Source organism: Myotis myotis, unplaced genomic scaffold (assembly GCF_014108235.1).
Source record: "Myotis myotis isolate mMyoMyo1 unplaced genomic scaffold, mMyoMyo1.p scaffold_m19_p_6, whole genome shotgun sequence".
NCBI classification, from domain to species: Eukaryota; Metazoa; Chordata; class Mammalia; order Chiroptera; family Vespertilionidae; genus Myotis; species Myotis myotis.
The window spans coordinates 68,283,378-68,309,570 of NW_023416368.1; the positions used below are offsets into that span (position 1 = coordinate 68,283,378).

The 26,193-nt window shown below is 38.4% G+C and overlaps 1 protein-coding gene across 8 annotated transcripts in view; it reads left to right on the top strand.

Annotated features, from left to right (window-relative positions):
- Positions 1-26,193, top strand: part of PALLD (palladin, cytoskeletal associated protein) — a 407,453-nt gene that overhangs the window by 15,740 nt on the left and 365,520 nt on the right. For 7 of the 8 annotated variants that reach the window (XM_036315085.1, XM_036315088.1, XM_036315090.1 and 4 more), the window contains exon 2: positions 675-1,640. In XM_036315085.1, coding sequence (XP_036170978.1) covers positions 751-1,640 — 890 coding nt within the window. In that variant the 5' untranslated portion in view covers positions 675-750. The remainder of the gene's footprint in view (positions 1-674; positions 1,641-26,193) is intronic. The other variant, XM_036315086.1, reaches the window with a different exon arrangement.

The window sequence follows — 26,193 nt, forward strand, 5'->3', positions numbered from 1 at the left end:
AATTAAGATGGTAAATGCAAGTACACTTAATGTTTCTTAGTTAATAGAACAGATTAAAATTGTTTTTCAAACACTACAGTTGACTCTTGAACAACATGGGGGTTATGGGAGCCAACACCTCTCCTCTTTTGGAGTTGAAAATTCGTAAATAACTTTTGACTTCCCCAAAACTCAACTCCAGTTGGACCTTTGCATCAGGGGACTCTACCAACCATGGATAGAAAACAGTCTTTTCCAGTCTGCGGCTGCGAATCTGCTTTTGGGAATCTATAGTTGGGAATCAGCTACAGTTGGGAATGAGAAAAAGCTGTTTCTCACCACAGGTTTGTTCAATCTGCAAATGCCAAACTGAGAATAGGTAGGGCAGGCCATATCTAAATAGGAAAGAAAAAAAACTCAGTTCAGCCCCATATTGTTAAAGGGTCAACTGTATACAGGGTGTCCCCCAAGAAATGTATGCACACTTTAACAGCTGAGAGCTCAATTTTGAAAAGGAAATACATTTTAATAAACTCTGCCTTTATAATTATTCAAAGTGTTGGTATACATTTTTGGGGACCCCCCCCCCATATTTGTTTACCTTAATGTTTCTCCCAATTTGTAAATTAGTAGTATTAGGCTAACACACACAAAACATTACTGCTCACAGCAATTCTGTGTACGTTGTCTTTCAGAACAGAAGTAACCTGATTTCCAGTGTCTCTGGCCTTCCTGTGGAAAGCAGACAGGGTGTATGAAGACTATTCAAATATGTCAGAGACTTCCTCCCATGACTCCTTCTATGATTCCCTATCAGACATGCAGGAAGAAAGCAAGAGTGCTGACTTCTTCCCTGAGCTCTCCGCTTTTCTCAGCCAGGAAGAGATCAACAAGAGCCTTGACCTGGCCCGGAGAGCGATAGCCAACTCCGAGACAGAAGACGGTGACTCGGAGAAGGAGATCTCGCAGATTTTCAGCACCTCCCCTGCAGGCCTCTGTGAACACCCTTCCCTCAAGGAGACCAAATCGGGGGAGCCCACCTCCTCGGAAAGACCTCCGGATAACAGGCCAGAGCAGACTGAGGGGCTCTCCTCCCAGGGCTCCAAGAGGAAACCTGCCCGCTCACCCCTGCTCGCCAGACCCAGCTACATCCGGAGCCTCCGAAAGGCTGAAAAGCGCGGCGCCCCCACTCCGGGCGCAGGTGGAAAGCCCGCACCGGCTTATCAGCGTGAGCCTGGCCCCCAGAGCCAGCTGTGTGACAAGGCGGCTAATTTCATCGAGGAGCTGACATCCATATTTAGAGAAGCGGCCAAGCCGAGAAACAGGAGCCCAAACGGGGAGTCCTCGTCACCAGACAGTGGGTACCTCTCTCCCAAAAATCAGCCGTCAGCCCCGAGGAGTGCCTCTGCCAGCCAGAGCCCCACCGAGGACCAGCAAGAAATGGAAGCGGAGGTCAAGTTGCCGGAAGCCAGGCCCTGCTACCCGGCAGACCGGGACGAGGCGGTGCCGGGCGGTAGCATCCCTCAGCCCCAGCCCCAGAGCGCACCCCACTTCTCCTCGGCCCCTCGCTTCATCCAGAAGCTGCGGAGCCAAGAAGTGGCAGAAGGAAGCAGAGTTTATTTGGAGTGTCGAGTCACTGGAAACCCAGCTCCTCGAGTCAGGTAAGAATGTTTGTTTTAATGTTGAATGGTCAAATGAGTGGTGTTGAGTTTTGATTTTGCTTTAATGTGGGAGAAGAGGGTTCCTGTCTGGTTAGCCCTCTGGAGCCTGAGGTGTTGTTTTCAGGTACCTGCAGGGCAAAAGCCATCCCAGAATTGCAAATACCGTTGACCTCCGTGTCCCTGGTGGGTGGGATATACTAGTATTTGTTGTCATGAACCACCTAATACCCTGGGAAGGCAAAGGACCGGACAGGCATAGAGAGTACAAACAGTTCGTTATATTGGACTCTGGAATTCATAACAGCCAGGGAAACTTAAAATGTGCAACTGAGTTACTCAACGTACTGTGAAAAGTGTGGGCCTGATTTGAATGAGTTGCTGAAGACGGCCGACAGTGTGGCTAAAGCTCCAAGTTGTCTGGGGATACACAGACGAAAGGCACAGGTGTACCGAGGCCAACCACAAGAATAGCCACTGAGTTTATAATCTGGTGTAAGCCTGGGCTCAATCGGCACATTTTCACTTAAGATAATCACTTCCACACGCCTTTGTGCAAGCAAAGAGGGCAGAACGTTCCTAACAAAATTAAACCAAACTGGGAGCGCTTCAGCTCTGTTATTCGCGCACAGGCTGCACACACTAGAGCCTGCGGCCCAGAAAAGAGTAACAGTTACATGAGCGTGCAGTTAGTTGGCATCAATAAACGCATCGCCATGTCCATTATAATTTCTATAAATTCTTCCTCCTTCATTGCAGAGTTTATACCTTTTGTGCAAAAGGTTAAGAGGAGGGATCCTGGAGTCAGACTCCAGGGTTTCCAGTCATGGCTCCACCTTTTGACCAAGTAGGCAAGTTATACTCTGGAACCCAGTTTCTTCATCTGTGAAATGGAAATCCTAGTAATACCTACCGAATTCTATTTCATGATGCCTAAGTACAATAATATGTGAAAGAGTAAAACAAGGCCTTGCACTAGTGGCTCTATGTTGGCATCACCTATTCTTTTTATTATTTCTCAGTTCTTAAGTTCATGTGCCAAAATAAAAGTAACATTTCAAGCTAGGATTATACTGTAAAAAAAATAAGCCATTTATTTTCAAAGTTTTGCTTTTATTAATGAGAAGTGTTTTACCGAAATTACATAAATATTAAAAAGTAAATTCAAAATTATGAAATTTGGAGAAATTATAAAGGACATCATTGTCTAAAATGCATTGATATAGTATTTCACAAAACACAAACTTTATTCCTCATCCCATATCCACTAATAGATACTTTGCTAGAGTTGTTTGTTTGTTTTGACAAATCATTGCTCACAAAAATGGTGTAAGCATTAGCATAACTGGCTAAAAAGTGGTATAATTAGAGGCAGGGAATTTTTTTCCCAACCAGTTTGTTCAACTAATTCACCCTAAGTCAATCTTTACAGTAATTTGACTATATTTCTTTTAGAAACTGACAGCAGGGGGCAGTAATAAACTTCTTAATGGGTTCATTCAATTAAATATGTCATCCTAAATTCTGTCATTTTAATACTTATCTTTTCCATTAAAATATGTCTTATAGTTTTGTCTAAAACAGAAATAAAATTGAGTATTTCTTTTGGATTCTATTTAAAATTTTTTAAAGCCCACTAATCGTGGGAACAAATCATTCTTCATTAGAAATATAGTCACATGTCAAACAGTTCCACAGGTTTTCAAACTACATATGACTCCATTTACATTTACCTCCAGAATAGGCCCCTTCCAAATGTATTACCATGGCAAGTAAGTATACCACTCTCTTTCAAAAATGACAAAAATCAACCCATTTAACATTAAAGGATTAATTCAACTGTACCAAAGTTCACGTAACCATTTGGTAATTTGAGGGGCCATCAGATTCATGTGTCTACCTCTTTTTTCTTTATGGAAACAGGAAGGCATTAATTAGTAGCTACAGAATTATTAACTAGTTTTCTCTGTTCATCTCTCTGTCCACCAAAGCCCAGGACCAATGTTCATTAGTCATTACAAGTTGTGCAATTCTTGAGTGATTAAGTTTTGATGAGAATGCTCCATTGTTTAAATGACCATAGTTAGCTGATCATTTTTATATCCTTCTGTGTTTGGGGGTGTTGTGGGTGTAGGGGGGGGTGGATGGTTTTCATTTATTCAGTGGTTGGTTGGTTGGTTTTTGAGGGGCAAAGTAAATGTGCATTGGATTCTCTTAATTTCTGTTCTAAAGATACTGGTCACGCCATGGATTTGTAAGTGCACCAAATGCCTAAGAACATTCACTGAGTTCCTTTTCTGCACGAGACATGGCTGTCTAATGAGAAAATCATCTTTGAAGGAAATTTTGTGTAAGGAAGACCTTTAAGAAAGAGTTGCTGCACTGGGGCATTTTAGAACCTGACCCATACTGACTAGTCCAGGGGACTCGGAAGTAGAGATTAGGTGGACCTATTGATTAGTAGGCCACCTCCGAAGGTCCCAGAAGCAGGTGACAGAACTGTGGGCAAAGGCCTCTATAAGCAGAGGCCCAACAGACCCTGGCTGTTCAATCAATGTTGAGAAGTTGGCAGCTGTATGGGAGGTGAGTGAGGTGTGGTGCAGTTGTCATTGGTAAAATCCAGACTTACTTAAAAGTAATGCACCGCAGGAAAATATGGAAGCAGGTATCAGGTTGCAGATACAGGGAGCGGACTGGAGCACAGGGAGAAAATTCTGCCCTTTAAGCATTTAGATAAGTAAAGGGCAAGGCTACTTACTGATTCAAAAGGACAGAGCAGGAAGTAGAGACTTAGGCATGACTAAATAAGGCAGGACTTTAGTGACTAAACTTGTGCTGGGTCCAGAATAGGGAAATAAATTGCTAGACTGACAAGGCTGGGCTACTATACTGCTGGTCTGGAGTTTCTTAAATTTTGCCTAAATACAAAGCATTTGGTCTGGGAACCTGGACATAGCGAAACTCACAGATGTAGAAGAAGTAGCCCCAGCTAAAGGAAAGATTAATGGGAACAGTAGGATCAAAGCCAGGCCAGTCATCTCAAGACATTTCTACTTTATGTACAATCACTTCACCTTCCCAGAAATATAACTGGCAAGAGATACCAGTTGTCTTCATAAATAGAACTGAAAAAATTCTATTTTCCTCCTCTGTTCTTGCATAGTTCCAACAAAAACTCAACAAAAGAGAGGAAAACTGATGGAAGGAAAGCTTATGTGTAATTGAAGTTATATACAGTTTAGATAACACCCAGTTATATACAATTTAGACACTACTCAAATTATAGGCAAATTATTTGTTGACAAGTTTAATTATTACATTAAATTTTTAAAAGTCAGAATTTCCCTCCATCGCTCACCTTTCCTGTTCTCAACTTTAGTTAGTTGGGGAAAAATTCATAAAGGATTTTAGTTTAAAATTACCCATAGTAACATAAAAATAAGGCCTTATGTTTTCAGTTTATACTTAATATTTTATTCTGGTAACTATATATTTTAAAGCATGTAAATAAAAGGAAATTAAGATTTAAATTATTTGCCTCGTATCAGAAAATCATTATTAGTTGTAGAGACTGGATTATAACTCAGGTTTTCTGATTCCTGATCATGTCCTGTAGTGATTCCAAGAAGATTTAACCACTGTCACTGTTGTTTTGCTGCTTGTGCAAGGCTTACTGACAAGCTCCAGAAATAAAGATAAGTGGAATTGATATGTTAAAAAATCTCTTAGGATTGGAATTCATATTCTGAATACCTTTAAAGAAATGGTGTCCTAATAACTTCCATGATATTGTTCTATATTTAAAGAACATAGCAATTTACAGTTTCTCTCTCTCCAATAAGTTAATACTATAAAACAATTCAATCACTCATATAACTAACTCCAAACAAAACATCATTTCTAATTTATGAACAGTAGTCCAAACCATCCTTATATTTCAAATTACATTGTAAGGTAAATATGAAAATACTCCTAAGGAAAAAAAAGTCTATTTTAAACACCCATTCTTTGCAGTAAAAATGGGATCTAGCAAGAGTCCAGCCATGTTTAATATTCTAAGTATAATTACTCATAGCTAATCATAACATGCCTATTACGTTGTCATTATTAGCTCAGGAAAGATTCAATTAATGTACATATAAAAGCAATTAAATTATTTCATTTTATAATCAAAACTCAGCATGTCCAATGTCTCCAATTAGTTTACATTAGCGAGACTTTGATCATCATCAAAGGCCAGAGCAAGAAGATTAGCCATATCAAAACTGCAGTGCTCTCTGTAGAAATTTCCATCTCCCCCAAAGAAAACAGAAATATATACAGGCTGCCAATTCGCTTTTCTTACTAATGTCATGTGGTATATGTGGTACCTGACCGGGTATCAAACCATGACCTTCTGGTTCATAGGTCGACACTCAACCACTAAGCCACGCTGGCTGGGCTGGCATGGTTCTTTTAATGAAACTGTGATCACAACACAGTGCAAAGCAATCCAGTGCCTTCTAATCTCAGTCAGAGTAGAATCTATAGTCCTTAGAAGCAACAAATAGGCCCCATCTCTCTGACTTCATCTCCTACTACTCACTCACCCCGTTAGTCCACTCCAGCCACAACGGTGTCCTGGCTGTACTCCAATGTGCCAGGCATGCTCCTGACTCAGGGCCTGTGCTCTTGCTGTCCCCTCTACTCGGAATGCTCTTCCCCCAGATATATGCAGGGTTGGATTCTTCATCTCCTTTGTACCTCTCCTTAAGTATCACCTGCAGAGTATATAGCCTTCTTTGAGTACACTATGTAAGAAGAACAGGTCCTGCCCACCACACTCTCTATTCCACTCTCTGGTTTTGTTTTTCTCCATAGAACTTACCTGATGCGCTCTACATTATACTTGTTTAATTTTGTTTGTTTGTTTTGTCTGTCTTCCTTGGTAGAATATAAATTCCTTGAGTATAGGGACTTCCGTGTGATTCTTACTGCTGTGTCCCCTAGGCCTATAATGGTGCCAGGAATGTAATAGGTGCTCAAGAAATATGTGTTGAATAAATAAATGAATAAATTCCACTCCTAGGTGTATACCTGGAAGAAACTTTTGTTCATGTGTACAAGGGTACTTCATAGCATTGTTTCAAAAAAAAACAAAACAAAACAAAAAACAAACAAACCCACTGGAAAGAACCTAAATATTCATCAAAAAGAAAATGGATATCTCTTTGAGATAATGATTTCATTTCCTTTGGACATGCACCTGGAAGTGGGATTGCTAGATCAGAGGGTAGTTCTATTTTTTAATTCTTTGAGGAACCTCCATACTGTTCTCCACAGTGGCTGCATCAGTTTACCTTTTTACCAACAGTGCACAGCGCTCCCTTTCTTCACCTTCTCACCAATGCTTGTTATGTCTGTTGTTGGATGAATGGATAATAAAAATGTGGCACATACCGTATTTTTCCATGTATAAGACACTATTTTTTTCTAAAATCATTAGACTGAAAATTGAGGGGCGTCTTATATACGGAAGTCATCCTAGGAGGGAGCCGCGTGGGTGCGTAGCTGCCCATACCTTGTCAAACGGGCTTCCTCCAATCATGAGCCTTATTGTTACTGACGTCAGCTGATGCCTTAATTGGAGGTGGAGGTGGAGAGTGCGCAGATGCAACAGGGACCCTAGCGTTCTGAGCCCATAAAGATGTCAAAAAATAAAAAGATAAATACCGGTAAGCGATTGTCTTACTCTGCAAAATTCAAACTGAATGCAATCAGCTATGCAAAAGAGCATGGAAATAGAGCTGCAGAGAGACAATTTGGACCTCCTCCCACTGAGTGTATGGTCAGACAGTGGAGAAAACAGGAGGAGCAACTCCTTAAGATGCCAAAAAAGAAGGCCTTAAGAGGACAACCAGCAAAACGGGCAAACTTGGAGCAGAGGCTGAAGACTTGGATTATGGAGCAGCGCCAGAGAGGCTTAGGTGTGTCAGCCAAGCTTATTCAGTGTCAGGCAAGAATGTTTGCAAGCGAAATGAACACTGTTGATTTTACAGAAAATGAACATTGTTGATTTGGCAAAATGGTGCTTCAATTTCATGAGAGAAGGGTTAGCCATGAGAACAGGAACAAAGTTAGCTCAGAAAATGCCACCAGTTTATCTGACGTCAGCTGATGCCATATGGATGATCTCACATATATAGACGTGATTCAGAAGACAGCAGTGATACAATAGAAGTTGGAGAAATTGATATGTCTGGAACTAATAGTGATGAAGAAGAGAACAGTGATGCAACAGGGGCTGAATAAAGTGATATTCTACATAATATCATAGTACTGGTATGTAAACATTACCTGCGGTAATTACTAAATAAAAATGTGTTCTGTTTTATGTTTAAAATATTGATTTCTTAATATTAGGTTGGAAAAGTTGGGGGCCTCTTATACATGGGGACATCTTATACACGGAAAAATACGATATATATATAATGGACTAGTATTCAGCCATAAACAGGAAGACAGTCTTGCCATCTGTTACAATGTGGATTATCCTTAGAAAGATAAGCCAGACAGAAAAAGACAAATACTTTATGATCCCATTCATATGTGGAACCTTTAAAAAGCCAAACTCATAGAAACAGAGAGTGGCATGGTGGTTGCTAAGGCTTGGGGAATGGGGGAAATGAAGAGATGTTGGTCAAAGGGTAGGAACTTCCAATTATAAGATGAATAAGTCTGGGAATCTACTGTATAGCATGGTACTATAGTTAACAATACTATATTATATACTTAGAAATTGCTCAGAGAGTAGATCTTAAATGTTCTCACTACACACACACACACACACACACCCTTATAATTATGTGAGGTTATGGATGTATTAACAAACCTTATTGTGGTAATAGGAACATCATCCCACTGTACACCTTTAACTTACACAATGTTCTATGTCAATTATGTCTCAATAAAGCTAGAAAAAAAAGAAAAAAAAATGGATGAATTGTGATGTATATTCATATAATAAACGAACTAGAGTTTTATGAATCAGGATGTCTGAAACTCACAAACAATAGCAATATTAAAAGGTTGCAAAAATGCTTAGATTGCATGAATACATTTATGCATATGAAGTTAAAATGGAAAAGCAGAACTATTTCAGGGTTAGGCATATAGTAAGCGTACACTATAAAAAAAATTCATAGGGATAACAAATACTTAATTTCATATAGTGGTAACCATAGAGATGAAGAAGAATGTGATTGGTAAGGAAAGGGGTATACCCAAGGGCTTCATCTGTGTTTGCAATGTTTTATATCTGAAGAAGAGTAGTAGAGACACAAGTGTAAATTATTTTTATTTTTACACATATTGAAAAATATTAACTTTTTTTTCTCTGCCAACCCAATTTTGTATTTGATATCTTCATAAGCATTATTCATAATTAATGGCATGATTTACTCCTTAAACATCATTCAAAAAGTATCTTAGTGTTAAGCAATGCAAACTGGATAGGTTGGCTCTTAGCCATTTGCCCTTGTGAATTATAAGTTAATCAACGTGGGGGTTGTTCTAGTTGTATTTCATAGCTTTTAAGAATGTTCTTGTTTTTCCATAGCTTAGTTGGAGTGTTGTCCTGTACACCAAAAAGTGGTGGGTTCAATTCCCAGTCAGGGCACATACTCAGGTTGTGGGTTAAATCCCTGGTCAAGTCATGTGCAGGAAGCAACCAATTGATGTTTTATAAGAATGTTCTTGTTTTAAATTAATGATGTTATTAATAGAATTTTATATATATATATATATCTCCAGTCATATACCAAAGATCTTTTATGGTATGGTCTTCCCAGTTTATTGGCTGTAGAGTGTATAAAAATTTGTGTATGAGTTTCTTGTTCTTTTTTTTTTTAATTGATGACTGTTTTTTATATTTATATAAGTATTTTTTATTTAATTTTTCCATCACCTTTTATCCCCTCTATACCTTCTACCACCTCCACCCATCCCCCTCCACCCCTGAAATCACCACATTGTTGTCCATATCCATGAGTTCTCTCTTCCTTTTTTTTTTTTTTTTTTTTTTTTTTTTTTGCTTAATCTCTCCACCCCCTCAACTCCCTTCCCACCTTCAAACTGTATGCCTGCTCTCTATCTATGAGTCTGTCTCTATTTTGCTTGGTAGTTCAGTTTGTTCATTATATTCCACATGAGTGAAATCAAATGGACTTGTCTTTCTCTGACTGGCTTATTTCACTTAGCATAATGCTCTCCAGGTCCATTCATGCTGTCACAAATGGTAAGATTTTCTTTCTTTTTACAGCAGAGTAGTAGTCCATTGTGTAATGTGAGTCTCTCATTCTTTTTTTAGTATTTTCTTTTATTGATTTCAGATAGGAAGGGAGAGGGAGAGAGATAGAAACATCAGTGATGAGAGAGAATCATTGATTGGCTGCCTTCTGCACACCCCTCCGGGCATGTGCCCTTGACTGGAATCGAACCTGGGACCCTTCAGTTCACAAGCCAATGCTCTATCCACTGAGCCAAACCGGCTAGGGCAAGTCTCTCATTCTTAATAAAAAATTTTCTACATTTAGACACACACATACATGTACACATGAAGTACCTTTTTAGAATTAGCAAAAATCTGAAGATGAACAAGAGTCGTATATCAGTCTCACCAACCTATTGCCTACCCTCCATCATTGTATTTGAGTGAGTGATAGAAGCAAACAAAATGGGCAGATTCCAAGGGAAACAACACTTAATTTTATAGTTTCCTATTTCTCACTCTTTTATCATTTCATTTAAGTAGTTTTTAAATATTTTGTCTTCTGTGTACATTTACAGTTTTTTATATTTTACCGAGGACAACAAATATTCTCTAGGACATTAAATTGCCATTGAACTAGAAACCGAAGGTGATTAAGCAACAATGATACCTCTGTTTTCACTAAAACCAAGATACAGGTTTATTACATATTCCTCCACGTAGATGATTTCTGTGAGTTAATAAATTAAAGGGATATTACCTATTATGCTGTTTTGTCCTCTTTCCTATTTTTTTCCATTTTTTTCCTCAATCCCTGTTTTTATCCAATATCTATCCACTTTGTAATTATCCCTTGAAAAATGAAGGCAAGTCTGGGGTGTGGGGTGGGGATAGGGGAGGCTGGGGGCAGGTCAATGGGGAAACAAAAAAGGAGGCATTTATACTACTATTTTTAATACCTTAAATAATAAAATAAATAAAAGAAAATAAAGAAAAGAAAAATGAGCTGTACCTCTACAATACTTTAACTGCCAAAAGACCGTCATTAATACGAATACTGAATCTGCTTCTACAGACCAGTGAGTGAAATGGACTAACCCAGTATCACTGAGCCCAGGAAATATTGCCCCTGAGTTGTTGTTTAATGCTTTGAACTTTACAGCATGATAGCAGCTGCCTTGCCACCTCTTCTTGGTCAACCCACGCCATCATGATGCTGTGACAGCCCCACAGCACTGAAAATGATAATGCTGCTGGTACTGATATCTCAGTGAATCAGGAAGTGAGCTTGATATTCATGGCAGATGTGAAATATTACTATGGTCAGAAGTTTGAATTGATTATAAAAGTCACTGGTATCTAGCTGTGAAGTAGCAGTAGCCAAACAGGAGCGTCTGTTCTAAAACATTGAATCTATCATTTCAGTTTGCATCTCAATGGCCAAATTTCTGGTTTTAACAAGAAAATCAATCAATCAAACAAACACCAACATAAATTTTCCTAAGAAATAGAGGTAGACATAGAATTAAAAATATGCTTGTGCAATAAAACATGTATTTTATGGAACAAACAGTAGAAGAACTTAGTAACTTACAATACAGACTCTGGAACAAGAGTGTGAATCCTGGCTCTATCTCAGATCACTCGGGTCACCTTTGCAAGTTATTTAACCTTTCTGTGCCTCAGTTTCCTTGTTGGGAAAATGGGAATAATAAGAGTACATACCTCTAGTGTTACTATGAGTGTTAAGTCAATTACCACAGGGAAAGAGATTAGAACTGTGCCAGGCATATAGTAATATCTTAATAAATATTAAGAATATTATTATAAAGTTATTTATTATTACTAATTATTAAGTGGTCACTTTATTACTTATTGTCATCAATTTGGTATAAACTCCCTAGACCCTACCTTCTCAAAAACCTTTGAATCTGTTTCCTTTCTTTAAAATCTTCATCCTATAATTCTCTTGTGTATTGCTAAGTATTATTCACAATGGTATAGAGCTTATGGAAAGGGCACACTTCAACATTATAGGCTAGAAAAATGTATAAGGAATACAATATATCTTGCAAAGTGCTTCTGACCCTGTTTGGACAGTGAGCCCTACATTTGTATCTCAAGGTCAGAATCATGGCTGCCATGGAAAACAGTGAGAAACTTTCCCCTGGTTTCTGTCTATTGTCATTCTCGAGAAACTTTTACCTCACTTGGCCCTCTGTCCCTTCACTGCAAGGGATGGGATCAAAGCCAAAGAAAAGTCATTTCTCTCAATCTCTGCCCCTCCCTCCTACAACTAATTATCTCCCCACCCTTTCTTTCTAATCCTCAAAGCTGTGAAGGTCATCCTAATTGTGGATTACAGTCAACCAAAAGAGGACAAAAAAGTAAAAGCCTTCCAAAAAATCAAATCTCTGACCATTGTTTTCTTGCTGCCTTTTAAATGGTTTAGCAATTTTCCTGAGTTTATTTCATGGTTCCTTGTCAAATATTTGCTAAAGCCAATTGAAAGTGGTTCCCCAACACTTTAGCCACTCCCTGGTTTTGTATTCCAATAATTTCAGCAGGAAGAAAATGAAAAATAATTTAAGTAACAAATGCAGGCTTTCCCCCCAGCTAGATTAAACTGGCTTTGATTTTTGTATTTTCTTCCTACTAAGTATTATACCATACAGCCAAGTTCTCAGAAGAAAAAGAATGTGCTTGTTGGAAGTTTAATTTATTGTTATGCAAACTACTGTGAAACAGTTGTTTTGAAAGAAATTGAAGTTTCAGATGCTTTCACACTCAAATCTTTTCTGTAGAGTTAGTTACTCTTAAGTACTTCTTGACAGGTTTCTTCGTTTGCCTTGGGGCAGTACCGCATCATGGTTCACTGAATCTGTTTACGCATAATTACAGCAATTTAAGAACTGCACTTAGACATTGCATTCTTTTGACGGTTTCAAGGAGTTATTTTATAATAATATCTCTGTAGCAAGTACAACTATAAGTCTGAAATTTGACACAGCTGACCAAGATGCAAAAATTTCCTATGAGTTGGTGTATTTAAATGATGTGTAGCAATAGAAATTATTTTTCCTATTTAATTTTAATTTGAGGCAAGAAACAGTGTTATATTTAATATCTGCTGGAATAGGAGTAAGCTGCTAGTCACCTGAGCAATGATGGAGGAAACCTAATCAGAAGTCTTTCCCAGAAGAAAGATTACTAATTGCAAGTGGAAAGTGTTCTCTTGGTTATGAGTTCTAACAGTGAAGTCTGGATCTGTATAACAGCATATGGTAAATTAGACCACAGAAATGGTTTCCAATCACTTGTTATACAATCCACATGTGGGCCAGGAAACTTAAATAAAAATAACCCTAAGGAATAAGGATTTTTTTTTTTCTAAGGTGACAGCTTTTAGCCTTGGTTGCTGGAATTGGAAATTCTATTAGAAAATACTAATAGAAAACAAGTCTGGGGAAAAGGATTTCCAAATAGTGGAGGAGAATCTTCAAAGAAGGAGAAGGTGGGAAGAAGAGGAGGTGAAAGAGAAAGGGAAGAAAAGTAAAGGGGAAGGAAAGACAGGAGGAAAGGAGTGAGGGAGGGAGAAGAAATTTCACATTTGAAAATAACTAGTTCTTCCTTTAAGTGTGTGTGTGTGTGTGTGTGTGTGTGTGTGTGTATTTATACTAGAGGCCCGGTGCACAACATTCATGTATTTGGGGAAGGTGTCCCCTCAGCCCAGCCTGTGCCCTTTTGCAGTCTGAGAGTCCTCAAGGGATGTCCGACTGATGGCTTAATTGGACATCCTTAGCGCTGCCACAGAGGCGGGTTGCTGAACTCAGCAGCCGTCAGCCAGGCTTGTGGCTGAGCAGAGCTTCCCCTGTGGGAGCGCACTGACCACCAGGGGGCAGCTCCTGCATTGAGCGTCTGCCCCTTGGTGGTCAGTGCACATCATAGTGACCAGTCATTATGCCATTCAGTTGATTTGAATATTACCCTTTTATTATATAGGATATGTTTTTATATATTTACATATATATCTATATTGATATCAATATAGATATACTAGTGACCCGGTGCATGGATTCATGCACATTGAAAGGAAATTAATTAGAAGGTGGATGGTGGGACAAGACTGGGCTAGATGGGCTGGACACGCCTGGAGCCAACCTCCCGTGGTCCCCTCCTCGCATCTGCAGTGTGAGCAGGGTCCCTCTGACCGGTGGGGTCCCTCGGCCTGGCCTGTGGGAATCAGGCTGAAATTGGCTCTCCAACATCCCCCAGGGGGTCCTGGAGTGCAAGAGGGTGCACTGCAAAGTTGTTGTCATACAACTTTGGTGTGGAATGCAAATGCAAGTGTGCAGTAAACCAGATTTGGGGCCGACCGGGTTCCAGCAACAACATAACCCACGGCCAAAGATGGAATCGTGCAGCCCCACAAGGAATCAGGCTCCTTCCTCTTTGATTTCAGGGTGCATCACCCGAGAACCGCCGCTGCCAAGTCACTGCAGCTTGGCAGCTCCTGCGTTGAGTGTCTGCCCCCTGGTGGTCAGTGCGCATCATAGAGACCTGTTGGATGGTAGGAGGGACACTTAGCATATTAGCCTTTTATATATAGATTTTTATCGGCATATATATATGTGTGTATATATATATGTGTGTGTGTGTGTGTGTGTGTGTATATATATATATATATATATATAAATATATATATATATATATATATATTTCAGAAAGGAAGGGAGAGGGAGAGATAGAAAGATTAATGAGGAGAGAATCATTGATATATTGCCTCCTGCATGCTCCACACTGGGAAATAAGTCCACAATCCTGGCATGAGCCCTGACCAGGAATCAAACCTTGACCTCCTGGTTCATAGGTTGATGCTCAACTACTAAGCCACACCAACTGGGCTGTTTCTTCCTTTAAAAGCCAGAAATCTTCATAATTTTTACCATCATAGAAGGTATCACAGACCAATTGCATTAACAGAGAATGTCCCAATTGTGCTTATGCATAGAGAGGTCAATAGATGTATAGTTGGTGAAGTCTAGGACAATACGATAGAAATGTACTGTTTCAGTTTTGGGTTTTGAACCACCACAGACAAAGAATAAGAATTTTCCACATCATTATATGAACTTGGTTTTGATGAAGGGGCCAAGCAAGCTTGTAATACTACTACTGAGGAGCTATTAGACACAAATAAGAGGATTTGATCAAGCCTAAGAGCTTAGCTAGGCCTAGTCACACCTCTGTAGGGGCTTTGTCATCCCCTAATGAAGAGAGCTTGACAGGCAACACCAGAAACTTAACGTTAGCAGTATGTCTGTGCAGTCATTGTGCAGAATTACACATATAACTAACCTGTAGGAAGCTTATGCTAAAATGTCATTTTCTTTCTTCTCAATCCTTTGTGATTATTCTAAAGTCATGGCTTAAAAATCACTCCTCTTTAATTTTCTTACATAGCTACTGAAGTTAAAACCTGCAGAAAGTTATTGTCATTCTCCTGGTAATAATAATAGATATAATAATATTAACAGCCAACATTCCTTGAGTACTTAGCATGTGCCACAGACATTCTTCTAAGATCTTTCCATTCATAGACTCACTTATTCCTAGAGGTAGATACTATCATATGTCTTGGATTCTAAGAATTCACCCTTCAGTAAAAAGCATTTTACAATCACTGTCAGGCCACAGTCATGATGTGGTTGTCATTGCCTGTACATATGCAGATTTGTTCAGAACTGTTTATTTTGTCATTTTAGTTATTTGCTCTGTTATACTACATGCTATTTTTCTTAATGGTTCATTTAAAAATGGTGTCATATATAAATGGTATGTTAGAGTCCATGAATGCAGTATTATTAGCTCCATTTTTTAAAAAAAGGAACTAAGGCATGAATTGTTCAGGAAAATTGCCCAGTTGTCCCCTGTACTATCCTGCCAAACAAAATCAAGTGGGGTGCACAGCCTTTCTTACAGAACAGTGCTCCAGCAGAAAATGAGGATGATCGCCAGCTTACCCTTAGAAACACCTAAGAGCGTCCTTGTATTTCTCTAAAAGCAAAATGCCTATGAATGGCTTCCTTCCATTGCCCCACACAATGTTAGGAAAACAAGGAAAAGGAAAGAGCCATGCTCAATGAGTTACTGGCCCTTATGAGAAAACCTTACACTGTGTACACTCTCAGCCCACTCTGCAGTGTTGACATGAGGGAGAGCCAGCATCTTTATTAGTAGGAACAATCTCCTTTGATGTAGCTTGTGAGGGCATGGGCTGTAACTTCCACTATCAAAGCCATTTAGTCAGGTCTCTCTATTTCCCTCGTACACAGAGCCGTAATACCAAGCTGAACATACTAAATGTGATTTGTGATCTAGTATGGTACCATTTAGTTCTTATGTTTAGTGGCCAGCGTTTTAATTAAGAATGTGTTGCCATACATTGGCCAGAGCCCTGATATATGGAATCATTCCACACTCTAAGAACAAGGACAAATCAGTGCTGCCTGAAATAAAGGGGGAACAGGACCCAGCAACACCAACAACAGGTTAGTTCAGTTGATTTCTGATAGACCTTTTCTACAAAAGGCCATTATAAAATACAATACAGTTGGGTTTTATAGAATACATTATTTTAGCTTTGAACAAGCAGCTATTAAGCGGAAAGTTTCAATAGTGAAGAAATCAAATTGACTTTTGGGCCATATATAGGATGAGTGTCATTATACCATTAAGAGGCCATGTGCCCATGAAAATGGCAGATATTCCTCAGGGGCAGGCCCTGTGACGAAGATGGGGGTGGGATGAGGGGAGGGGATGGGTGTTACATGTGTAGTCAGTGGGGGAGAGTAATCAAGGAAGATGTTACTTACCTCAGGTTTGGGTCAGTTTCATTAGAGGAAATAGGTGCTACCCAATAGTAAATGCTCATTTCCACAAATACATAGATTGGCTCATTTCTATCCCAGGTTTTGATATCTGAGAAAACAATTTAATTGGAGGTCTTCAGAGCAGATGATTGAAAGACCCCATTTGTTTTTACTATTTGTTGATGCAACATGTCAATGTGCTACCTCAAATTAGTGATGCCATCATTTTTAGTTTAAACAACTGAAATTCCACAGAAAAACAACCAGTAGAATCACTTTAGTAGGAGAACTGTTGTTTGGACTGCAATTTTTTTCAATTTCTACCAATGCAGGTAGAATGATGAATCCATTAACAAAGTGTGCCTATTCTATCCCAAATCAAAGTAACTTTACTACCACTGTACAATATATAATATACTAGAGGCCTGATACCCGAAATTCATGCAGGAGTAGGCCTCCCTTCCCCTGGCTGCCGGCACTGATTTCCCTCTGGCACCCAGGACCTGGGCTTTGCTCTGGCCCCGGCTTCATCCAGAAGGACATCTGGAATGATGTTCGGAATAACATCTGGTCTAATTAGCGTATTACCCTCTTATTATTATAGATACCTGTAATACTTACATTGGCAATTTATTTTTTTTCTCTTTATTAAATTAGGATGACATTGGTTAATAGGGTTATATAGGTTTCACATATACATTTCTATGATACATGATCTGTATGATGCATTGTGTGCCCACCACCCCAAGTCAAATCATCTTTCATCACCATATCTTTGGCCCCCTTTACCCTTTACTACCTCCCCCCACCCTCTTCCCTCTGGTAACCACTATACTGTTGTCTGTCTATGAGTTTATTTTATGTCCCACATATGGTGAAAACATATGGTCCTTAGCTTTTTCTGGCTAACTTATTCCTCTTAATATACTATTCTCAAGGTCCATCCATGTTGTTGCAAATGGCAATATTTTAACATTTCATCTTTTTATGGCTGAGGAGTATTCCATTGTATGTTTTTGTACTGCATCTTCTTTACCCAATCATCTATCGAAGGACACTTCGGTTGTTTCTATGTCTTGGCTATCAGGAATAATGCTACAGTGAACTAGGGGTGCATATATCTTTGCAAACAAATGTTTTTGAGTTTTTCAGGTAGATACCTAGAAGAGGGATTGCTGGGTCTTATGGTAACTCTATAATTAATTTTTGAAGAAGCATCATACTCTTTTCCATAGTGGCTGTACCAGTTTACGTTCCCACCAGCAGTGAATGTGGGTTTCTTTTTCTCTACAACCTCTCCAACACTTGTTATTACTTGTATTGTTAATAACAGCCTTTCTAACAGGTGTGAGGTGGTATCTCAGTGTAGTTTTGATTTGTATTTGCCGAATAGCTAGCGAAGCTGAGCATCTCCTCATATATCTGTTGGCCACTTGTATGTCTTCTTGGGAGAAGTGTCTGTAAATGTCCTCTGCCCATTTTTTAATTAAATTGTTTGTTTGTTTGCTGTTGAGTTGTATGAGTTCTTTACCTATTTGGAATATTAATGACTTATCAGTGCTATTGTTTGCAAATATATCCCAGTTGATTTATTGCTTTTTTGTTTTGTTGGTAGTTTCCTTTGCTGTGCAGGTTTTTAGTTTACTATAGTCCCATTCAATTATTTTTGCCTTTGGGGTGAAATTCATAAAATGTTCTCTAAGACCAAGTTGCATAAGTGTAGTATCTATGTTTTCTTCTATGTAATTTATTGTTTCAGATCTTATATTTAGGTCTCTGATTCATTTTGAGTTAATTTTTGTATAGGAGGAAAACTGTAATCTAGTTTCATTTCTTTGCATGTGGATTTCCAATTTTCCAAGCACATTTATTGAAGAGGCTTTCTTCTCTCCATTGTGTGTTTTTGGCTCCTTTGTCAAAAATTATTTGCCCATAGACATGTGGTTTTATTTCTGGGCTTTCAGTTCTGTTTCATTGGTCTGTATATCTGTTTTTGTGCCAGTATCATGCTGTTTTAATTATCATAGCTCTGTAGTATAATTTGAAGTCAGGTAGTGTGATACCGCCAGCTTCATTCTTTTTTTTCCTTAGGATTATTTTGGGTATTTGTGGTCTTTTGTGGCTCCATACAAATCTGATGATTTTTTTGTTGTTCTATTTCTTTAAAAATGACATTGGGATTTTGATGGGGATTGCATTAAATCTCTATATTGCTTTGAGTAATTTAAAATTTCATATTTACCTAGTCCCTTTCATGTATAAATCTTAAAATCTTAATATTTATTCATCCAAGATGCTCTGTAAAATGACTTTAACTCTTTGGAATTTAAAGGTGTGTCTTCTAACAAAAAACCAGTGAAAACCAATTGCCTTCTAGCACAGAGTTCAGCTTCCAACACACACCTTATGAGCTCACAAAGCCATGTTTTTCTAAGAATACAAGACTAACTCTTAGGTACCTGCAATTCAGAATGTAGTTGGTCTCAGCAGTTTCTTGACTCCATGGGGTCTTCCTCAAGTTCTCAACTGTCACACATGTGTTTCTTCTCTTCTTCTTTTGATGGTTGTCTGGCTTTCACATTTTGACAAATCATGAAAAGATCAAACCCAGCCAAAACCTGTCTTTCATTAAAGTTTGCTATGGTTGAAATGTTAAATTTTCTCACATTCATGGATTAATAGTAAATTATGATCCAAACTGAAAGATGAGTTGGGTTCATCTCTCTCACTCATATCCACATTGCAGATCAGTTCTTTTTTACTCACCGCACTGAGTGCCCTCCTGCCTCACTTTCATCTAGGAAGCCTGCTTACCCCTCAAGTGGACTGATTTATAGAAACACAACTTAGTTTGCTTTGTAGCATTCCAACATAATGCCATACCTGCACTAATCACCACTGCTTAATGCCCATGAGATGATGGGTGATGAGTATTAGATATTATCAGAGGCTCTTAGCATATAGAGTATTTACTCAAACCCTCACCTGTATGGCTATGTTTAGTCAACCAAATACAGTCAACAGATCTTAGATTATCAAAACAGTAAGCAGGCTTGAAGTCAGGGGTTAAAAAATTACAGAGAGGCAAATGAAGGCTCAAAACAGAGAATCAGAAAGAAGCCAGGTGGATTAGAAGCAGATGGCCTCAGAAACTGTTCCAAGAAGAAATGAGAAAAGGCAGAGCTGGAGATAGTTGAGTGCTAGAGACCATCACCACAGCCATACACCAAATATTTCCAGATTAGACCTCCAGGGGAAAGAAGTTAACATGCAAGAGTCTCCTGCTTTGCTGACCAGTTGTGGAATTTGTCTCAGCTGTTTGTGAGGAAATAGTTGTTTGCTCACCACATTTATGTGACAATAATCCTAAAGTGACTTGAGTCATTGCTGAAAGGCTAATGTTCATGGGTTGCTTCCTTATGACTTAACAGTACAGGCATGGGAGGAAATGAAGACAATACGTCCTTCGGGTTCCCTATGCCTTCACTAAGTCTTTCTTAATGGATCAGAAAAGAAATGTGCAGCCCAGCTGGAGTGGCTCAGTGGTTGAGCATCTACCTTTGAACCAGGAAGTCACGGTTCAATTCCCAGTCAGGGCACATGCTGGGGTTGTGGGCTTGATCTCCAGTAGGGGGTGTACAGGAGACAGCCAATCAATGATTCTTTCTCATCATTGATATTTCTATCTCTGTCCCTCTCCCTTTCTCTCTGAAATTAATAAATATTTTAAAAATAAACTTTAAAAAAGAAGAAATGTCCAAGTATTCCAAGCTGAGACAAAATTGTATTAAAGCTATGAAAATACAAGTATTTAAATATGAGTCTGCTCTTGCAACTTTTGCCCCTCCCCCCACCCCCACCCCCATATCCTCTGACTGGTTATCTTTCATGGGCCCCAATGGATCCTCTCTCCTTTCTTCTCCACCCACCTCTCTTGCCCATGGAAGCTGACCTATCTGGACCACAACAGATATCTTCACGCTCTGGTTGGGTTTAGCCTCCAGGGAACCCTGGTAGGTCAGAAAAAAAGGAGAAGAGGAATTCAAGATACTTGGTCCCCTACCTTCATTCTCATAGGTTTGTCTTGTGTCCAGCCATCAAGAAGTTATTCTCTCAACATGATACTCTCTTCTATGCTCAGGAAGCTGCTTCCTCCTTTGGTCCTTCAGGCTTAGGGTGGTAATAATCTGCTTTACAGCTACAGATAATACATAATCCCTGTGGTTTCCTTATACCCTGATACTAACTTTGGATCTACTCCTGTCTTGGAACCATCCTTGTGTTATCTGATATTTATTGCATCCTTTCTTCTAGCTGAGACCACAGCATCCTTCTTCTAATTGCCCATATCTATGTAGAAAGATGACCCAACATCCTTATAATCCACATGTGGCATCATGACCAATTCCTAAAATGCTTTACCCTGAAATCATTAAGATAAATTCCGGATTACTCGAAGGCAAGTTATCAAGCTTAGAAATTATTTTTCCAGATCTACGTTCCCTTTTACTTCTCATTGTTTGCTTTTAAGCTTTTTAAGTAAACTTCAACTTTAGTTCTGATGTTTGGTAAAAGAATCACATTGATGTGAAGGTGGAAAACATGTTTTATGTCATTAGTGGAAGTTCCTTATTTATACATTCTCTGTCAGTGAGAAAATTAACAAATAACACTTAATTGAGCATGATATATGCCTGGCATTTTTCTAAGTGCTTTATATCCATTCTCTCATCCAATCCTCATGAGAGATCTATAAGGTAGGCTCTATGATTACTGTACAGTATCACCATTTTACACAGGAAGAAACTGAGGCTCAAAGAGGTGAGTAAATTACCCAAAGACACACTGTGGTTAGTGTTATACTGAGGATTATTGATATATTATGCATTTGAAGTGTGCTTTGCATTTTAAAAAATGTTGCATAAAAAAACAGACCAAAACTTAGTGACTTAAAACAATAATTTTTTTTATTAGCTTCTTCCACTTACAAGTCTGTTTGAAGACTAGCTACCACATGTGTATTCTCAGACGTTTTTTTCATGTCTATTATGCTAGATTGAGCAGACTCTAATGAGAATCCAGAACACAGAATACCACAGGGTGAGGGTCAGGGGGGTGGCTCAAGAGGGTCATAGTTTGAATTAGAAGAAGTCAAAATGGAGGTAGGCAGAGGGGTCCAGATTAACGGTAAGGAGGACATGCCCAGCATATGAATCAGGAGTACCTTTAAGAATTGTGCTCTAGCCCTGACCGGTTTGGCTCAGTGGATAGAGCGTCGGCCTGAGCACTGAAGGGTCCCAGGTTCGATTCCGGTCAAGGGCATGTACCTGGGTTGCGGGCACATCCCCAGTAGGGGGCGTGCAGGAGGCAGCTGATCGATGTTTCCCTCTCATCGATGTTTCTAACTCTCTATTCCTCTCCCTTCCTCTCTGTAAAAAAAAAATCAATAAAATATATTTAAAAAAAAGAATTGTGCTCTGCACACAGATTGAAAATAAAGGGATAGAAAAAGATATTTCATGAAATGGAAACCAAAATAAAATCAAGATAGCACTAGGTATACCTGACAAAATAGCCTTTAAAACAAGACTATAACAAAAGACAACAAAGGATCCAGCAATTCTACTTCTGGTTATTTGTTTGAAGAAAACCAAAACATTAAATTAAAAAGATATATACATCCATATGTTCATTGCAGCAGTATTTATAATAGCTAAGATACAGAAGCAACCTAAGTGTCCATCAATATAGATGAATAAATAAAGAAGAAGTGGTGCATATGTACAATGAAATATGACTCAGCCATAAAAAACAAAAGAAATCTCCCCATCTGCAACAACATGGTTGGGCCTAGGGAATATTGTGCTGAGTGAAATAAGTCAGACACGGAAAGACAAATGCCATATGATTTCACTTATATATGGAATCTAAAAAACAAAGTAAATGAACAAGCTGACCAAAAACAGACCCATAGATACAGAGAACATTTGGGCGGTTGCTAGATGAAAGGGCATTGGGAAGATAGATGAAAACATGAAGGGATTAAGAAGTACAAATTGGTAGTTACAGAATAGTCATGGGGATGTGAAGAACAGCGTAGTGAATATAGTCAATAATATTTTAATATGGATGGTGTCAGATTGGTACTAAATTTATTGGGGTGATCACTTCATAAGAGATAAATGTCTAATCACTGGGTTGTATACTTGAAATTAATATTGTACATCAACTATAATTGAAAAATTATCAAAATTTTAAAAAGGAAAAGACAAAAATAAAGAATTGTGCTCTTCTCTTCAAAGCTGGACGCCTTTCCTTGGTCATGTAACCTACAACATAGAATGAGCATGGGGGTGGGGTCCAGAGGAAGGAGGACAGGACATCACATCGTTGAGAAATGCATGGCCTCCGCAGACCCTCACTGAGCTGTATGTTCAAGTTGCAGATGGAAAAGCCATAGCCAGTTTTCCCCTCCAAAACATTAAACCGATAACGTGCTACATTCAACTTGTGTCTGTTTTATTAAAAGTAGGAATGATCATTTATGAAAAATGTTTTTGAGACCTTTCATTTTTAAAAACTAAGATCTGATTCAACAACATCTTCTCCAATAGGAGGTCTCAAAGGACAGTAGAAGACTATTACAAACTCAAACAAACCAGGAGTGATTTTAAATCACATAATTACAACAAAGTTATTCAGCATTGACATTTTTGTATTTCACAATGAAAACCAGATTAAATTAATGAAAATACATGTTGTAGGACATTAAAGAAAAATATATACCTTCTTCATCTAAAATCTTGGTTCAAACACTTATTTTCATTTTACAGTATGTGTAAATTTCAAACTAGTTTCACGTTTCTTAACCAGGTTTCCCCCCCACTCTAGATGGTACACATTTTAAAAATATTTTATTTCATCAACATGCTGTGTTTCTCGGGTCCTATATAGGAATGATTACATATTGAAATAGATGGAATAAGTCCTTCAGGACAATTTACATTCCAGAATAGTGAGTGTATATAATTGACAGAAATGGATTAACAATAGCTAACTCTAATTTTTCCACTGCAACCAGCCACAGAGGAAGATAGTTCATTAAGACTGGAAGTACTTATTACCTGATAATCTTGATCTTCTCACTAAACTAAATATTTCATTGCTAGTGGGTCCTCTGCCCTTTTACTTTCATGTTATTGAATGTCTATTGCATGGGTTTGGGATATGTTATTCATATAATGAATATTTATAGAACACTTTCCAAGGCAAAGCTCTGTCAGGTGTCAGAGGGTACAACAATTGGGTCCATCACTTGGGTGAACCTGGAACTGCAGGATGGAGACAGACAACATAGTTATTTGTAATTAGAAGTCCCTGACTCTCAAGATAGAGATGTAATTGTCGCCTACTCTTGCCAATTTTATGGCTTGTGGAAGTTTAAAACACCGTAGGATTTCTTCCATTTTCTCCCACACCTTCTGGGCTCCTGGTCCCCACATGCTGCTTCTGTGCTGCACTGAGTGGACTCGGATGTAAATGTACCATCTCTTTAAGCTCACATTTAAAATTTCATATTCACATACGTGAGCCAAGTAAACTTCACAGAAAATGGTGTGAAAAGAAAAAGATGAGAGATAAGGAATGCCCACAATATATATGAGCTGAGAGGTCAAATAACCCAGGGAGACAGGCATGTGCACCAGTAACCATCAAGGGCCACCACACCATTATGGAATTTCATCAGATTTGCCTAGTCCTTGCCTCTCTCCACCTCACATCTCTCCCCAACTCACCTCCACTTCTTGCAGAGCAATAGGAGCTCTGAATTATTTTTCTTCTAATAGACAGTGCAGCATTTCTCTCCTCTGAAATCTCGGAATCATCTGACAACAAGATATTTCCAATAGAGAATTCTCTCCCTGAAAGAAATTCTTGTGTAAACTATAAATAATATTTTAAAAATATTCTCCCTCTTATCATATACCCCTAATTCAAGGCATGAATAAAAAGGGAAATAATATATTCTATTATTAGTGATTGCTAACAGTAGCAAGATTTATTGATTATATATGTATATGAATATTTATGAATATACGAATATGTATAATTGTAGGACATGTGATGATTTTTTAATACTATTTGGTAATAAAGCCATTTTAGAGTAGTAAATGGTATTGCTTAAAAAGACTAATATAATTTTTAAACTGATGGTGATGAATCTCAAGTCAATGGTTAGACCCAGAATCTTATAATAATTTTGCTTAAGTAAATTACAGGGACTAACAGCTGCCTCAAAATCTCTAGCAAGAATACCCCAGGTATGGAAATAATTTGTCTTAAAGCAGAGGAATGATAAAGTACCAATGTTTCAATCTGGAACAAAGCTGCAAAGTCAGAAAGAGTAAATAACTGATGCGACACTGGGTGATGCTAGTCATGTATCTTCTGCCTCAGTTCTAATGAACTTGGTCTAAGAAACTCAGGCTATAAAGTCTATAAATAAACCAAAGGGGTCAGGCCACTCATAAGGAATACTCACCAAAAATTATGAGTACTATTGGAAAACCCTCCTTCGGACTGATGCTAATGCAATGCTGATACAAGGCAGATACAAACGCTGTCTTCATAAAGATGATGGCAATCAGGTTGACAGAAACAGGAAATGTTAAACAGGAAATTAGCACATTATTTATACCAGCCATCTGAGGTCTTGCTTCATAAATATGATCTAACCACCAAGAATCACCAGGTATTCTAGGAAAATAAATAGCATGAAAGAACTTTGCCTCTGTCTTCATCTTGATGAACAAACAGAACTGATCCCACAAGGAAGCCAAGATATCTTAAGAAAGAACAGGACACAGTAAAATTTTAAATAGAATTATGAAAATAAAAATTTTAGTGGATAGCCTGAATAATCAAATGAGAGGGCTAATTATCTCCTGATGGAAGGGAAAGTTTCTATGAAGTTTCTTCGAATGTAGATCACAAAGAAAAAGATGATAAATACGGGGAAAAGATAAAGACTTGAGGGAGATTCATGAGGCCAAGTTTCTTCATCGAGGAGAATTCCATAAGGGGAAAACAAAGATAATGGAGGGGAAGGAAATCATTGAAGGAAATAATAGAAAATTCATCTTTGCTAAAGAAATACAGGCATCCTCAAACAGACATAATTTGGGCAGAATACATGTTAAAAGATTTATAGAGCTCTTCATTAAATCTCAAGATGAAGAGAAAATTCTAAAAGCTTCTAAGAACCAAAATAGGTTACCAAAATCAAGAATCAGATGAACATCTGACATTTCAGCAGAAGTATTCAACCCGTGAGGACAATAAAACAAATCGTATTTGTGTTTTAGAATAATGTCTGGGTGATATACATCAACCTTTTGGGAGTGTAGGGAAGTAGAAGGGAAGACTCACTTTTTCC